Source organism: Mauremys mutica, chromosome 4, assembly GCF_020497125.1.
Source record: "Mauremys mutica isolate MM-2020 ecotype Southern chromosome 4, ASM2049712v1, whole genome shotgun sequence".
Lineage (NCBI taxonomy): Eukaryota > Metazoa > Chordata > Testudines > Geoemydidae > Mauremys > Mauremys mutica.
This window is the reverse complement of record NC_059075.1, coordinates 41,498,256-41,514,863: the sequence shown is the minus strand read 5'-3', so window position 1 is coordinate 41,514,863 and position 16,608 is coordinate 41,498,256. Positions and strand designations below refer to the sequence as shown.

General features: G+C 45.1%; 2 protein-coding genes across 12 annotated transcripts in view; one reads left to right on the top strand and one right to left on the bottom strand.

The window, feature by feature from the left end:
• The window catches only part of ANGEL1 (angel homolog 1), a 351,420-nt gene that overhangs the window by 27,672 nt on the left and 307,140 nt on the right, over nt 1-16,608 (bottom strand). The gene's annotated exons all lie outside the window — the stretch shown is intronic.
• The window catches only part of LRRC74A (leucine rich repeat containing 74A), a 35,603-nt gene that overhangs the window by 7,531 nt on the left and 11,464 nt on the right, over nt 1-16,608 (top strand). For 3 of the 6 annotated variants that reach the window (XM_045012148.1, XM_045012150.1, XM_045012149.1), the window contains exons 2-10: nt 2,128-2,292; nt 3,749-3,924; nt 6,698-6,805; nt 7,753-7,849; nt 8,686-8,735; nt 9,937-10,018; nt 13,936-14,021; nt 15,675-15,869; nt 16,238-16,333. In XM_045012148.1, coding sequence (XP_044868083.1) covers nt 2,128-2,292; nt 3,749-3,924; nt 6,698-6,805; nt 7,753-7,849; nt 8,686-8,735; nt 9,937-10,018; nt 13,936-14,021; nt 15,675-15,869; nt 16,238-16,333 — 1,055 coding nt within the window. The remainder of the gene's footprint in view (nt 1-2,127; nt 2,293-3,748; nt 3,925-6,697; nt 6,806-7,752; nt 7,850-8,685; nt 8,736-9,936; nt 10,019-13,935; nt 14,022-15,674; nt 15,870-16,237; nt 16,334-16,608) is intronic. The other 3 variants (XM_045012151.1, XM_045012153.1, XM_045012152.1) reach the window with 3 other exon arrangements.

Genomic DNA, 16,608 nt, shown 5'->3' with positions numbered 1-16,608 from the left:
CACTCTGCCTCACTACACTGCCCCAGACATCTTACCATTTAAGTATGAATTACTCTTTTCACTTGTCTAATGTCCATGTGGCACAATTTAAAGAGATAACAAACAAAAGGGATGGGTCTAGGATAGAACAGGTGGCGGTATTGAGGACATGTAAAAGAAAGCACCTGCAAGATGGCTGAATTCACCATCTACCCTGTCTCACTCCAAGCCACAGAAACTGAAATCTCCTCTTACCACTATGGCTGAAGTACACTGATAAGGACAGTTTGTGTGTCAGGGGGATGTTTGCCATAATGCTACCCTAGCAGTACCAGTAGTCTGGATAAATAAAGGACCTGAATCTCCAGAACCGTCAACTTGGCATCTTTCACTACATTTACTTTAATAATAATAATACTTATGCTAAACAATCTGTTCCACCAGATCTGAAGAAGAGCTCTGCATACTTGAAAGCTTGACTTTTTCACCAGCAGAAGTTGGTCCAATAGAAGATATTACCTCACCCGCCTTGTCTCTTTAACAATGAAGATATTAATATATTTAGTCCATAATAATATAATTTTATAAAATGTTACACTTTTAAAAACCCTTGCCTTTGCTTTTCTTGAACAGCGCTGTAGATATACCACTAACTTCTACAGCGCCACAGGTGTGCATGGCTTTTCACAGACAAAAGCCCCAAGGAACTCAAATCGGGGGCCCCTACTTCACAGGAATTACTTAGGTGGCACAGTATTGGGTGCTATGTTGGACACAAAACAACAAGGGATGTCATAGGGTGGTGGGAATCTGTAAGAATTAGTGTTACAAAAGGAGAATTTAAATTCCTCAGAGCTGGGGTTTTATCTTTATCATTATGTCCAATACAATGGATCTCTGATCCTGAGAGGGCCTCTGGGCACTGCCACAATACAAATAATAACAATGAAAAGTCACAAGATAAACTATTGTATGTCTCCACCTAGTCACTTGTGTTTGAGGTGTCTTTTGAGTTGTTTATACAGAGTTTAGAGATACTTTTTTCTTTCTTTGTCCCCTTCTCCTCCTTTTAAAAAACAAAGTTAGCAAATGACTCATTTGAACAAGCAAAGTCTGGCAAAAGTGCCTGGGTCTTAGGTGGGAAGGTCGGGACTGGAGGCTAACGGAGTGAGTGAGATGCTGTCACCTGCCCCAGCTGACAGTCATCCTCTTACATACATCTGTGGCTGGACAGCTAAGCTGTGGATTCCATGTCAAGCTTTAATATTGAATGAGAAGGGGACAAAATTACAGGTCAATAACCAGTCAGTAAAGGAAAGTAAGAAGCCAGAGGAAAAGGCAGCAAAGGGGTAACAGTGAAAAACGAGAAAGATAAATAGTAATACTACTTTTCCCTCCACTTGTCAGCCAGGATTGGGTGTGGTGACATTACTCTTCTTGGCTGTTGTATCATTTTATTCCCCCCATAGGGTAGTTTTCTAATCTTTCTTTTGCCCTAATTGTAAAATAAATTATGAATTGGGGGTGAGAGAGGCTGTATCACATCCGCTGGGATCTGATTACAAGTCTTGCTCCTCAGTGACAGCTCAGTCCTGGTGTACAGTGTCATTCAAACCATTTCTCCTCTGCCTTACTTGAAGTACACAACAAAGCCCTCTCAGACTGATAGCAAAGGCAGCATGCAAGCTGAGAGAAAGCCACCCGGGAAAGAAAAGTTTAAAGTAACTGGCATAGTTTTGGCTTGAGGGTTAACAGAAGGTTTGGGAGACAGGGGGTGGGAGGATCTGATTGCCAGTGACTGGTGGTTTCAGAAATCAGGGAGAGGGAAGAAGCAGGTCACCAGAATCAGTAAAGGACTAGCGTGAGAAAACAAATAGCCCTTCATAAACTTGGGCTTCTGGCTTATTAGAGAGTTTGCTCTAAAAGATGCCAAGCCATTGGGAGTCCAGGCACCTCCAACTGCTCAAGTGAGAACATCCATACACCGGTGACAGCTTCCAAGTAAGTATAGTGCAGTGGAGGGATGCACATAGATTTGGGGCTGGGGAAGAAAGTACCTGAAACATTTTTAAAGGGGCCCTGCGATTCAGTGAAGGGAGAAAAAGGTTCTCTCTGCAGTGTCTTGTGGGATGTTGCATATGCTTTAAGTTTGCATTCACAGAATGAAGCAGATCAGTTTCATTCCAGACCAGAATGAGGAGATGTCTGAGGGCAGCCTGTCTGTGGAATTCCTGTTGCTTGCTGACCAATCCAACAGCCCAGCAGAGGAAAAGACGAGAGCAGATAGTTCTGACACAGACCTGGAGATTGAAGGTGAGCATTTGCTGGCCACACTTTCAACTAAACCCTTTCCTTCACAGTCAGTGCAGCACCTTTTAACAAGAGATTAATATAAGAAGTGGAGTCCCTGAGCAGGGACCAAGGACACTGCTCTAATAGGAATCCCAGCACCCTTCCCGTTTTCCAGCAGTATGGGTAGGAAAAGGATGGACTTCTAACCAAGGGCTCTGTCTCTAGACCATTCTGGTGGAGCCCCTCTTATCTTTAGTATCATTCTCTAGCTAGTGGGTTTAGCCCTGTAGCTAGTAAATGTCTGGTTAATCAAACTCTGCTCACATTTTATATATGGCAAAGATGTCTGGAGCCTAGGATCGGCACTTTGTTAATGTACTATAAATTGAAAAGAGAAAGAAAGAAAATTAATACCCAGAAGACTATAAGTAAAGGAGATGTTTGGGAGAGTCCTCAAATATAACTGGCAAAAGTACTTTAACTAGAGTGGAGTTTGTGTTGAGGTTAAACCATTGCATAAATGTAGCAATACAGAGAATCCAACCGCTAAATACTGGGTTTGATGAAGAAAGTCCAAATGACAGGTTTTTACGGAAATGCAGCCAGCAGCTGTCCTGGTCTGTTCTACTGCAGCTGTGTCAGCAACTTCCAGTGGCCAAGATGATGAGAACGCAGAGTTTCTTTCTGCCATTTGTAAGCCAACATGCTGAGGGTTGACCAGCCTCCTCTGGCAACATCTGCCACAGGCTTCAGTTACGATAAATAAAATAAGGCTTCCTTGCCTCATGTCAGAAGTGCTTGTTTAGACCTGGAATGATTTAGTCACATTCCAGGTTTCTGAAGTTAGATATTAGAAACCAAAGCATGTTTCTGACAGTCAAACATAGAAGGAGTGGGTTCAGGATAAGTTGTCCCAGAAACAGATGTCCTTAAGAGCAGAGATGTCCTTATTCTTATCCTGTGGACTCCATTTGCCCTCAGCTTAACTCAACAAGGCAAAATTAGACATAGGCCAGCCACAAAAAGCCCAGCCTATGAATCTTGCGTGGTCTGTTGACTGAAAGGTTGAATTTGATTCATGAATCTGAACACATGCTGAGTGAGGGTCTCATGAACACAAAAAGCACAAGTGGCTTCTTGGCTCCCTGAAAGCCTGGCAACTCTTGGGCTGTCCCAGTCTACCCCATCATCACAGTTGAGGGGGAGAGAACTTCTCACATGATCCTAATCTCTCCTTCCATCAAATTGCAAGGCCAGCACTGAGCAAAAGGGAGAAATGCACAGAGATTCTTACTAGCTTGACTCTTCTGGGGGGTTGCTAGGCTCATGCCTTCCAGCCCTTCCTCATGAAGTAACCTATGGACCTCAGCAAGGAATCAACCAGTTCCCTCTGCAGGTGAAGAAATAGCTGCAGTGAGGGGGGGAAGAGAGACGGGATACTGAGTACACTGCTCACAAGCCCCCTTTATTTCTGTAGATCCTGAGAGGTCCTTTGCAACCATGAAGGGTGCAGAGCTATATCTAGAAGCTTGCAAACTGGTGGGGGTGGTGCCTGTGTCTTACTTCCTTCGGAACATGGAGGAGCCTTATATGAACCTGAACCATCATGGTCTAGGACCCCAGGGTGCCAAAGCCATTGCCATCGCACTGGTGGTGAGTACCTGATCAAGGGTGGAAGAAGTTGTGTCAACTCAAAGCCAACAGGCATACTGGGCCTCTCCAAATTTTGGAGGCTATTATTTAGTGTGGGGGGGGGAGGGGTGGGTAAATCTACTTTATCCTTGTAGGAGCCCTGAGAAACCCCACCATTTCTAACCCTCTACACAGAACATAAGAACCACCATACTGGGTCAGACCAATGGTCCATCTAGCTCAGTATCCTGTCTTCCTACAGTGGCCAATGCCAGGTGTGTCAGAGGGAATAAACAGAACAGGCAATCATCAAGTGATCCATCCCCTGTCATCCATTCCCAGCTTCTGGCAGTCAGAGGCTAGAGGCACTCAGAGCATGGTATTGCATTTCTGACCATCCTCGCTAATAGCTATTGATGGACCTATCCTCCATGAACTTATCTAGGTCTTTTTTGAACCTGTTATAGTTTTGGCCTTTACAACATCCCCAGGCAATGAGTTCCATAGGTTGACTATGCATTGTGTAGAGAAGTGCTTTCTGTTGTTTGTTTTAAACCAGCTGCCTATTAATTTCATTGGGTGACCCCTGAAATTTCTTGTGTTATATGAAGGAGTAAATAACATTTTTTTATTCACTTTCTCCACAACAGTCAAGATTTTATAGACCTCTATCATATCCTCTCTTAGTCATCTCTTTTCCAAGCTGAAAAGTTCCAGTCTTTTTAATCTCTCCGCATATGGCAGCTGTTCCATACCCATAATCATTTTTCTTGCCCTTCTCTGTACCTTTTCAAATTCTAACATATATTTTTGAGATGGGACAACCAGATCTGCATGCACTATTCAAGATGTGAGCTTACCATGGATTTATATAATGGCATTATGATGTTTTCTGTCTTATCATCTATCCCTTTCCTAATGGTTCCTAACATTATGTTAACTTTTTTGACTGCTGCTGCATTTTGAGCGGATGTTTTCAAAGAACTATCCACAATGACTTCAAGATCTCTTTCTTGAGTGGTAATTGCTAATTTTTAGAGCCCATTATTTTGTATTATGTTTTCCAATGTGCATTACTTTGTATTTATCAACATTGAATTTCATCTGCCATTTTGTTGCCCAGTCATCCAGTTTTGTGAGATCCCTTTGTAGCTCTGCTTTAGACTTAATTATCTTGAGTAATTTTGTACCATCTGCAAATTTTGCCACCTCACAGTTTACCCGTTTTTCCAGATCATTTATAAATATGTTGAACAGTACTGGTCCCAGTACAGACCCCTGGAGGACACCACTACTTACCTCTCTCCATTCTGAAAACTGACCATTTATTCCTACCATTTGTTTCCTATCTTTTAACCAGCTACTGATCCATGAGAGGACCTTCCTTCTTATCCCATGACATCTTACTGTGCTTAAGAGCCTTTGGTGAGGGACCTTGTCAAAGGCTTTCTGAAAGTCTAAGTACACTATATCCACTGGATCACCCTTGTCTACATGTTTGCTGACCCCCTCAAAGAATTCTAATAGATTGGTGAGGCATGATTTCCCTTTACAAAAGCCATGTTGACTCTTTCCCAAGAAATCATGTTCATCTGTGTGTCTGATCATTCTGTTCTTTACTATAGTTTCAACCATTTTTCCTGGTATAGAAGTTAGGCTTATTGGCCTGTAATTGCCAGGATCGCCTCTGGAGCCTTTTTTAAAAAATTGGTGTGCCATTAGCTATCCTCCAGTCATCTGGTACAGAACCCAATTTAAATGATAGGTTACATATCACAGTTAAAAGAACAGGAGTACTTGTGGCACCTTAAAGACTAACAAATTTATTTTAGCATGAGCTTTCGTGAGCTGCAGCTCACTTCTTCGGATGCATAGAATGGAACACACAGACAGGGGATATTTATACATACAGAGAACATGAAAAGGTGGAAGTATGCATACCAACAGGCAGAGTCTAATCAATTGAGATGAGCTAAAGTTTTTTTTTCCTCCTGCTGACGATAGCTCATCTCAATTGATTAGACTCTGCCTGTTGGTATGCATACTTCCACCTTTTCATGTTCTCTGTATGTATAAATATCCCCTGTCTGTGTGTTCCATTCTATGCATCCGAAGAAGTGAGCTGCAGCTCACGAAAGCTCATGCTAAAATAAATTTGTTAGTCTTTAAGGTGCCACGAGTACTCCTGTTCTTTTTGCGGATACAGACTAACACGGCTGCTACTCTGAAACATATCACAGTTAGTAGTTCTGAAATTTCATATTTGAGTTCCTTCAGAACTCTTGGATGAATACCATCTGACCCTGGTGACTTATTAATTTATCAATTTAATTTATCAAAGCTGTTGCAGCCACTAACCTTCCAACCTCTTTGCAGACTGTAGAAGGGTTCTACAAGCCCCTGCAGGGCCTGATTTTCCAGCACTTCTACCCCTTACAGGCCCAAGGAGTAAGATAGCAAGATTGATACCCTAAGCCTGTTTCTCTGCTAACCACTGGGCAGGCCCAGGGAGCCTAAGACTGAGACTGGGAATTAAACTGGTTCTCCCATAATAGCAGTGCAGAGTGTGAGTCACTTGGAAGCTACACCACTTAACCAAGTCTCTTTCATGTCCCAATACCCTCAGCCCCAGCTCTGCCCTTTTTCACTGACCATAGTTATGTTAGGCACAGTTCCTGCACTGCCTTATATGGGAGGTATACAGGGACTGTGTAAATTACACCAAGGACACTGCCCATTTCACTAACGTTCCAGCAATTCTCTGTCTCTCTCTGTCTTGTTTGGGCTGTTTTAGTCCAACACAACCATCACTCATCTGGAGCTGGAAGATAACTGGATCCTGGCTGAAGGAGTCACGTGTCTGGTACAGATGCTGCGAGAGAACTGCTACATTCAAGAACTGGTATTCAATTTTCCTCCTAGTTCTAACACACTGGAACATGGCAACATAGGAGACGTACAAGCTCCCACCATTAGTCATCTCATCCAGTATCCTTCCTTATTGGGTCAGACCACTGATATTTCAGGTCTCGTATCCCTACCTTGCGCTATACCAAATCATACACTACATTTTTAATATAAAACAATAGGATCTGCCTCAGATTTTCTGCACAAAATATCTGAGGAAATTTTGAATTTTCTGAGTTTCAAGAAAATCAGTTAATTAGTTTCCAAGTTCTAATTGCCTCCTCACACAAAAATTCACATTATGAATGTCATAATTTTTGTGCCCCTCTAGTTTAAAAAGTATAAGCCGCAGAAAAGCAAAATAGTGAGAGCATGATGGGCTCACCAGAGCTATGGAATTATTTAGTTAATTTACAGAAACACCCAAAATGATGACCTTCTTTCTCATAAACATAGCCAATGGAGAAAATGTTCTGTATCGGAGACTTTCATGCTCCAACAGGGTATGTGGAAGCCCTTCTGAACAGACTAAGAGAGGAATACAAAATTACTTTTTTATATATGACCTGAGTAATATTTCCTGTATCCAAAATTGGGGGCATATGGAATGGATTTTTTAAGGCCTTGGGCTTTGTGTTGCGTCAAAGAAGATATTTGACAAAGTAACTGCTGGTTCATTGAAGACCAAGACCTCAGTGAAGTTGTTGGCTCTGGAGTTTTGCTCCTATTATGAAGGAGCCGAGGTATCACATACAAGTATCAAAAAAGAAGGAAACCTCTGGTTTTAATTACTGTCTTGGAGTGACCCTGCCTGACTAGTGCCTCTGTCCTGCTGGTCTTGGATTTTCTTGGCCTTTCTTGCACATTCAGCCACAAACAACACTAAAACAGCTCCATTCTGGGGGGGTGTTTCCTTTCATATGCTTGATACTTCCCTTTCAGAACGTCTCCAATAACCACATAGGCACAGAAGGAGCGGAAGCCATCTCCAGGATGTTCCTAGATAATATTTCTAGTCTCCGGGCTGTTCAGCTCTCAGGTGGGTCCATGCAGTATAGGAAGGTGGTGGAGTAGGAGTTTGATATGATAATATTTTCACTTCTATAGCTCTTCTCATCCTGAAAGCACGTTATAGACCATGGGCAAGATTCTGCTCTCATGTATATGTACTCTGGTGTAAATCCAGAGTAACTGCATTGAAGTCTAGATTCATACTTATATTTATACCAAGATAAGCAGGACCGGCTCCAGGCACCAGCTGGCCAAGCATGTGCTTGGGGCGGCACCTTGGGGTGGGGCAGTGCTCGGGGGGTTGTTTTTTTTTTGTTTGGCGGGGCAGCACTGGAGGGGTTTTTTTGTTTGTTTTTGTTTCGGCAGCACGGCGCTCGGGGGGGCGGGGCTTCGGGCGGCGTGGCACTCGGGGGGCAGGGGCTTCGGGCGGCGCAGCGCTCGGGGGGGCTTCGGGTGGCGCTCGGGGGTGGGGGGTTGGGCAGCGCGGCGCTGGGGGGGGTTTGGCGACGCGGCGCTCGTGGGGTGGGAGGGTGTTACGGCAGGGCGGTGCTCAAAAAGTTAGAGCCTGCCCTGAAGATAAGGATCTGGCCCTGTATACATAGAGCACCTCTAAACTACAGCCACCTTTGAGCAATTTAGGTATGGCCCTCAGCTAGGCAATGTCTGAGTGCTCTGTGGGTCCTAAGACAACACTAGTAAGAAGGTCAAAAGAAGAGAAAGTGGGGGAGGTAAACTCTTTCAACCCTATTTGTTCTTCATCATTATGGGATACCATTCCAGCCAGCCCAGGAGGTTCTCCCAGACATAGTACAATGTCATAAAGGAGACCTTTGGGCTCTGTTAACACATGCTTCTCCTCCGCAGGAAACAACTTTAGGGAGGAAACTGCACAGTACTTTGCCGAGGCACTAGTGGTGAGTAACTTGCCATGCAGGGAGGAAGTGGAGGGGAGAGTGGGCCTGGCAGGAAGCAGGTTTCTGCACAGAACCATTCACAGTCCTATATATATTAAGGGTAAGGCTGCAAAACTTTCCCCAGCAGCAGGGTTGGCGGAATCCTGGGCCACCTCACCCCCAGCAGCAGCGGGGCCCCAGGCTGTCCCACCCCAGCAGCAGCATGACCCCGGAGCACCCCCCACCCGCCGGAGCAGCATCATCTCCTGGAACCTCCCCCGCAGCAGCAGCATCCGCGGGAGCGCCTCCCCTCCCCAGCACCTAAGATTTAGTTAGGGGTATTTTTAGTAAAAATCATGGACAGGTCACAGGCCATGACTTTTTGGTTACTGCCCAGGACCTGTCCATGACTTTTACTAAAAAATAGCTGTGACAAAATAGTTGCATTAATTAAGGGCTCTCCCCATTTTAAAGCCCTTACTTACTTACTAGTGCCCACATGATTTCCTGACATAATTCTGATGAATGCTTGTCACTCACTTTAGAAAGGAGACAGGCTAGGAGGACATGGAGAAGTGTGTACCAGGTTAATGTGTTCTCAGGACATCTCTTGGGGTCTGGCTTGGAGATAAACCCTCTGGAGTGCGTAACAGGAGTACAGAAGGGGATTTTTCGGATGAAAAGCCTTCAAGAAACATAAGTGGTCTGATTTAAATCACTTTGAAACTTCACCACAAGTGAAAAGAAGCTTAGTGCCTTTCTCAGTTTAGTCTCTATCACAAAAACCATTACACAATTTGGCATCACTGGACGTTTCTGCCCAGGATCTGAATTTGTAACACAAAGTGCTATAGGTCAGGAATGAGGCGCATTGGTAGAGGAGGAATATGGGGACCAAACTGGAATAGCAGGGTGTGCTGCTGAACAGGACTGGGCCCATAAACAGAGTGTGAGAGTGAAGTTTGAACAGCATTTGTTATTACTGTGCCTAGCTGCATAAAGTCCTTTTGACTGCTTTGTTTCATAGGAAAAAATACAATGTTAAAAGACTGACAAACCTGCTTTGTTCTGGGAATCATAATCCTCTATCTCGGTGCTGACAAACTGCTGTGCACTTGAATAGCTGAGAGCCTATATTTCATTTTCTTCTGGGGTCTTAGGATGGCAGCTGACTGCAGCTGGATGGAAGATCTGATTCTCTCTGCATCATTTCTCTCCATAGGGCAATTACCGAGTGAAGGAGCTGGACCTCAGCCACAATGAGTTCTCTGAGAAGGGAGGAGAGCATCTGGGACAGATGTTGGGTAACTCCACTCATTACTTCCACAGAGCCAGCTGGGCAGTCAGTACAGGCATCCTTTCCCTTAGAGACCTCTGGGGGCCAGCCCTGATGCAGAAGTGAATCCACCACTTTTCTTACATTTTACAGCAAGAAGGCTGTGGGGCCTGATGGCTACTGTAAAGGACTGGGAGCTAGGGCTTTAACCCTCCTGGCTGAGCCACTGATTCACCCTTAATTCCATATTACTTTGGGTAACTCTCTCACAGGGCCGGCTCCAGGTTTTCTGCTGCCCCAAGCGGCGAAAAAAAAAAAAGCCAATCGGCGGCACTTTAGCCAGCACCAGCTCAATCGCGCCGCTCCATTCTTTGGCAGCAGTTCGGCAGCAGGTCCTTCACTCCCTCTCTTCTCTTCGGCAGCACTTTGGTGGCAGCTCAAAGAGGAAGAGAAGGACTGAGGGACTCGCCACTGAATTCCGGCAGAAGACCCAGACGTGCCGCCCCAATAGCAGACGGACAGCCGCCCCTTTGTATTGGCCGCCCCAAGCACTTGCTTCCTTAACTGGTGCCTGGAACCAGCCCTGCTCTCCCAACATCCTTGGGGCTGAGACTTCTCAATCTGCCAAAATCCAAATCTCAGGTGCTAATAGTGTCACAGGGAAAGACCTTTACAAATCTCTCTCTTTCTCTTAGCATTTCTGCCTGTCTGTCACAGTGGCCCCTTGGCAGCAAATGTATGCTTTTTAACCACACAGTGCTCCCTTAAACTATACTGAAATCCTTTCTTTGGTCCAAATAACACTTTCATTTTCCTGATTCAGTGTTTCCACCATCATGGATTTACTATTAGGATCAGCCCAGGTCTTTAGAAGACCAATAAATTCAATCCTGTGATGAGTGAGAAGGGACTGTGTTTGCGCCTTAGTTAATCCAGTGGGAAAATGGGGTCTAAAGATAAACAGGAGCCCTCACAGAGCAAGCAGAGGCTGTGTCTGAGCCCAGCTCTCCCGTGGAAATAAATGTCCTTCCTTCCAGCTCCACTGAGGCACAAAATGAAAAGATCTTCGCAAAACCATTTTTATAGATTTTTTTTTATGTTGGATAAACCTGCCAGCTGCAGGGATCCAAACTGCTGTCCATGGAGAATCATCATAAAATCAGTCAGGAACTGTTGGTAGCCAGCCTCTCACCCCAATCAGAGGTCATTTCCCAACACTGTAGCAGGACTCCTCTCTCACTAATGGATTCACACACAGCACTAAAGGATTCACACACATCCTACCTGAGTAAAATTGCCACCATGTGCCATGCTTTGCAGCTGGACTGGCACAGGCACACATACAGCTGTGTATATCTGACACAAAGGGTTGAATTTCTATTTGATTGCTAATCAGCTGCAGGCAGAGTGTGTCTTGCTTTTTTGTGTGTGCAGGAGAGAGAATCCCACCCATCTGTTACAGAAAGTGAGCGTCCACTAGTATTAACCATCTCCCTTCCCTCACCCGTCCAGTGTAACATGTTCTTTGCATAAGCCAGAGAAACTGTGTTCTTCTGCCTCCTCGAGCTGAAAATTACACCTTCAGCTCGAAGTGGAGTCATACCCTGCATCACCAATATATTCTCTGCTGTTCAGATTCTCTGGTGAGCATGGAGACTCTGGCTAGAGTTAAAACAGAGGCGGGTTTCACCTGCTGCAAGTCAGTTCATGTTGTTGATGGACCTGTAGCAACCCTTTTTTCTTGGTCTCTTAGCAATTGTTTGGTGGAGGAATCCGGGCTTTGGAACTTAAGCTGCTCTTCAGTGGCATCTCTGCTTTTCTGATCAGGTTGATAGCCCTCAGAATGTTGCTGGGCCTGCCCTGCTCCAAAAAGCATCTGCAGCATAGGCTATTTCACGCTCTCCCCTTGTACAGAGCACCCTTGGGCCTCACAGGACCAGCTACCAACTCAGAGAGCTCCACTGCACACACAGCTCAGGGCAACTCACCTGTATTTCCTCTCAGTGGGCCAACAAGGGCACCCTCTCCCAGGCCTCCAGCTCCCCAACTGTTGTCTTTCCTGTATCTCACTCCATTCTGACCGAGCTACTTCTGGGTACAAACAGGCTGCCCAAGCACACTTGCTTGCTTTCTCTTCAGAGATGGTTAACGGTGTGACTGCTCACAGCTATAAGTTACCATACAGTTCTTTCTGAGCAAATCTATTTGATTCTTAAGTTCAAAGCATTACAGAGAAAACATTAAAAACAATAAAAGAACCTATACACATGCTAATAATTTTATCAGAGATCACCCCAACCCTTACATGGCCTCTGGCAGGAGCAATCCTTCAATCTCCACCAGGGGTTTTCTTCATCACAGCTTCATCACAGCTTCAGCTCGGAACAAACACACTCATAACATGTTTAGTCCACCCTTTATACAGTTCAGGGGTCTTTGATCAGGAATTTCCAGGAGCAGGTAATTAGTAGACAATGGGTTTTCCTCCCTGGACAGGGCTCAAAAGGGTGGATTCCAAGTAGGTCATTTGCATTCCCCTTAATCCCAGGTACTTCTTAGGAAATCCACTCTACACGTATTATTCCAAAAAGCCCTTTGAAGTTCCTAATCCCTTCCATAGAGGGCATTAGTCAGTCTCCTTAGAGCAGTTACAGACAATTCCCCACTAACACATACACAACTGCATATTTAATACAATGGACCACAAAGGTATTGAATCTAATTTAATAAGGTTTAACTTAAATCAATAAAGTTCATTCATGACATTGCAGGAAATTGTCAGTCTGTCACACACACCTTACAAGAGGAGTATTTGGTGCTCAGGCCACTATCAGATTCCTACTGGAGGAAGGGGCAGTGGTCCCTGGTATCACTATCATGTATCAGTGACGGGAGTGTTATTAGTGGGGATGGCAGCAGTAGTGTCCAGTGTGGAATCAATACGGAGGGTAGCAGCAGCAGGTTGTTTCTCTAACATAGGATGTGTTATTATTCCTTTAAGATCCCTAATAGTGTCTGTAGCCTGTTTCTGCAATCTGTGTCTAGTGCAGGGGTCGGCAACCTTTCAGAGGTGGTGTGCCGAGTCTTCATTTATTCACTCTAATTTAAGGTTTTGCATGCCAGTAATACATTTTAACGTTTTTAGAAGGTTTCTTTCTATACGTCTATAATATATAACTAAACTATTGTTGTATGTAAAATAGATGAGGTTTTTAAAATGTTTAAGAAGCTTCATTTAAAATTAAATTAAAATGCAGAGCCCCATGCACCGGTGGCCAGGACCCAAGCAGTGTGAGTGCCACTGAAAATCAGCTCGCGTGCCGCCTTCGGCACACGTGCAATAGGTTGCCTACCCCGGTCTAGTGTCTTGGAAGGTGGGGAAATGGAGAGTCTTTTGTATGAATATATTTGCATGTATTTGTACATGTATCTGTATGCAGCTCAGTGTGTAGTAACTGTAAGTGTGTGTGGGTGTGGTTGAGAGAGAGAGAGAGAGACTGTGTGAGTCTGTCTGTGAGCATGCTTACCGTGTGTGTCTAGCTATATTATTTATCTATATGTGTTCATTTATAGCACGTATTGTATGGTGTGCAGGGCCAGCTCCAGGCACCAGCACAGCAAGCAGGTGCTTGGGGCGGTCAATGGAAAGGGGTGGCACGTCCAGGTCTTCGGCAGCAATTCAGCAGCGGGTCCCTCAGTCCCTCTTGGAGAGAAGGACCTGCCACCGAATTGCCGCCAATCGCTTTTTTTTTTTTTTTGCCGCTTGTGGTCCACTGTACTTGCCGCTTGGGGCGGCAAAAAACGCTGGAGCCAGCCCTGATGGTATGTGCCTGGGATTACCTCATGTCTCCCCGCTCCTTCAATAGCATGAATCTCTAGTGCCTTTTAAAATGCATTTCTGTTCATTCTCCTTCTTCAGCTAACATCTCTTTTCCTCTTCCTCAGCCAACAATGAAGCACTGGAGTTTCTGAACCTGAGCTGGAACCACTTGAGGATGAAGGGGGCTGTGGCATTGGGTGCTGGTCTCAGAGTAAGCCTCCCTCCTGAAGTGATACACCTGACCCTGATTGTTAGCTGAGCTTGGAAGGTTGGCATGTCTTGGCTGAAGCACTGGTCTGCCCTTGTTCTGCTAATGGTTCTTTTATATCATCACTAGCCATTCAACTTCCTGTGTTTGCCAATAACCTATGCCCCTCTAATTTTACAGAGGGGTCAACTTTAGGCAACACTCAAAACCAAGCAACAGAGAAACAACAGATACTCCCATCCATACCCTCCTCTGACAAAGGGGTCTTCTCTCATGACACATACTCCCAGTGACCCCTCATCTAGGCTTCTCACCTGTCAAGCTTTAAGTATCAGAGGGGTAGCCGTGTTAGTCTGGTTCTGTAAAAGCAGCAAAGAATCCTGTGGCACCTTATAGACTAACAGACGTTTTGTAGCATGAGCATGAGCTTTCGTGTGTGAATACCCACTTCTTCGGATGCAAGTGGTGGAAATTTCCTGGGGCAGGTATATATAAGCAAGCAAGAAGCAAGCTAGAGATAACGAGGTTATATCAATCAGGGAGGATGAAGCCCTGTTCTAGCAATTGAAGTGTGAAAACCAAGGGAGGAGAAACTGGTTCTGTAATTGGCAAGACTGTGAATGGCTTGCCAATTACAGAACCAGTTTCTCCTCCCTTGGTTTTCACACTTCAACTGCTAGAACAGGGCCTCATCCTCCCTGATTGATATAACCTCGTTATCTCTAGCTTGCTTCTTGCTTGCTTATATATACCTGCCCCAGGAAATTTCCACCACTTGCATCCGAAGAAGTGGGTATTCACCCACGAAAGCTCATGCTCATGCTACAAAACGTCTGTTAGTCTATAAGGTGCCACAGGATTCTTTGCTGTCAAGCTTTAGTTTACTTTAGATTAATCTGCTTCAGAGATCCCTCTTTGGGCAGAGGCACAGATTCCCCTCCCTACCCACACTCTCAAACATCACCCATCCCTGAGCCAAAGTCTGTCTGATGATGACGTAATGGCTAACATGATTCATGAAAAACTATTCAGGCACAGCACCTCCCTCTCCAATGTACTGCTTCATGGGTGCTGCTTGGCCTTTTCATAATCACCTATTTTCTGAATAGCATGTAAAGGACTACGCACTCTAGCATAAAGGGCACCCCTGAGAGAAAGCCTTTAGTGGGGAGTTTCTGCTGGTAATAATAGGGCAGTGCTGAGAGGAAGCTCACATCACTGAAGTCTGGGCTGGATTTGGGAGCTCACACAAATGTAGTCCTAGAGGGCACTGACTGTCAGTGCTGGGAGGAAGTTCACACCAGTGGGCTGTGGGCTGGCCCTGGTTAGCTCACACAGGTGCAGTCCCACTCAGCACTGATGGGAAGAATTTTGTATCGCTGTGCTCAGGGTTGGCACTGGTAGGTAACATCTGTGAGGAAACTCACACTGCTGGAGCCCCAGCTGGCATTTGCTAGGTTCTGCTGTGAGGCCACTGACATAGGTGGAATTCTATCTGGCAAAGACAACAGTGAAGAAGCAGGCAGAGGTCTTAAGTCCCCAGTTGGTTCACTGCCTCAGTCATGAAAGGGGGCTTCACAGGAGGAATAGATTGATGCATCAGCTGGATTTGCAATGGCTGTGATGCCAGTGGTGATTTCTCTTCTCTCTCTGGAGGTCAATGGAACTCTGAAGATACTTGACCTCTCATGGAATGGCTTTGGGAATGAAGGGGCTCTGGCCCTTGGAGAAGCTCTCAAACTCAACAACATTCTGGTCAAACTGGACATCAGCAGCAACCATATCAACAATGAAGGGGCTGGGAAACTGGCCAAGGGGCTAGAGGTCAATGGAAATCTCAAAATCTTGAAGGTAAAGACAAAGCCTGAATTGGGCTAGGAGTAAGGGAAGGGAGTGGAAAACCCTGAGCCAGGGGGCGAGGGAAACTCTGATATGAGATGCCTAAGCTGAAATGGAGAGCAATTGGTTTTGTGCTAGGCAAGAGACAGGCAAAGGAGGAGAAGAAGGAGGTGACCAGAATGAATTCCTGTAGCTGGCTTTGCAGAGTTTAATGGGAAGGTGACAAGATGGACAGATAATGAAGATAAACTTGTTGAAAGGGCACAGTTGGGTCATGACCCTCCGAAAGTCTAAACTGAGGGGGAAAGAGATACACCCACACTCATTACCAGGAAGTAAAATTCTCCTTCTAATTTGTTTCCATTTGTCTCCCACCACAGCTGTCTCATAATCCCCTAACTGTAGAGGGTGCCGTTGCACTTGTCACATCCATCAGGAAGAATCCAAAATCCAAGATGGAAGAGATCAACATCTCAGTAAGATGGTGTTAGGGTTGGTAGAGTCCCAAAATATATACATTAGAACCTTTTGGAGCCACCTGAATTCTAGCGCTAAACCATTTCAGAACTCTTTGAGTTCTGTCTTCTGGGTTACCTGTATCAGTTCAGCTCCAGCCACCAGTGACAAAAAGTTACTATTTAACAGCTCTTCAATGGCATGAGTGGAAGTTGTGAGGTCTCAATCTAGTTCCTGGTAGATAGTTATCCATATCCATCACAGTTAGCAGTAATTGACCATCTTGACTGCAATC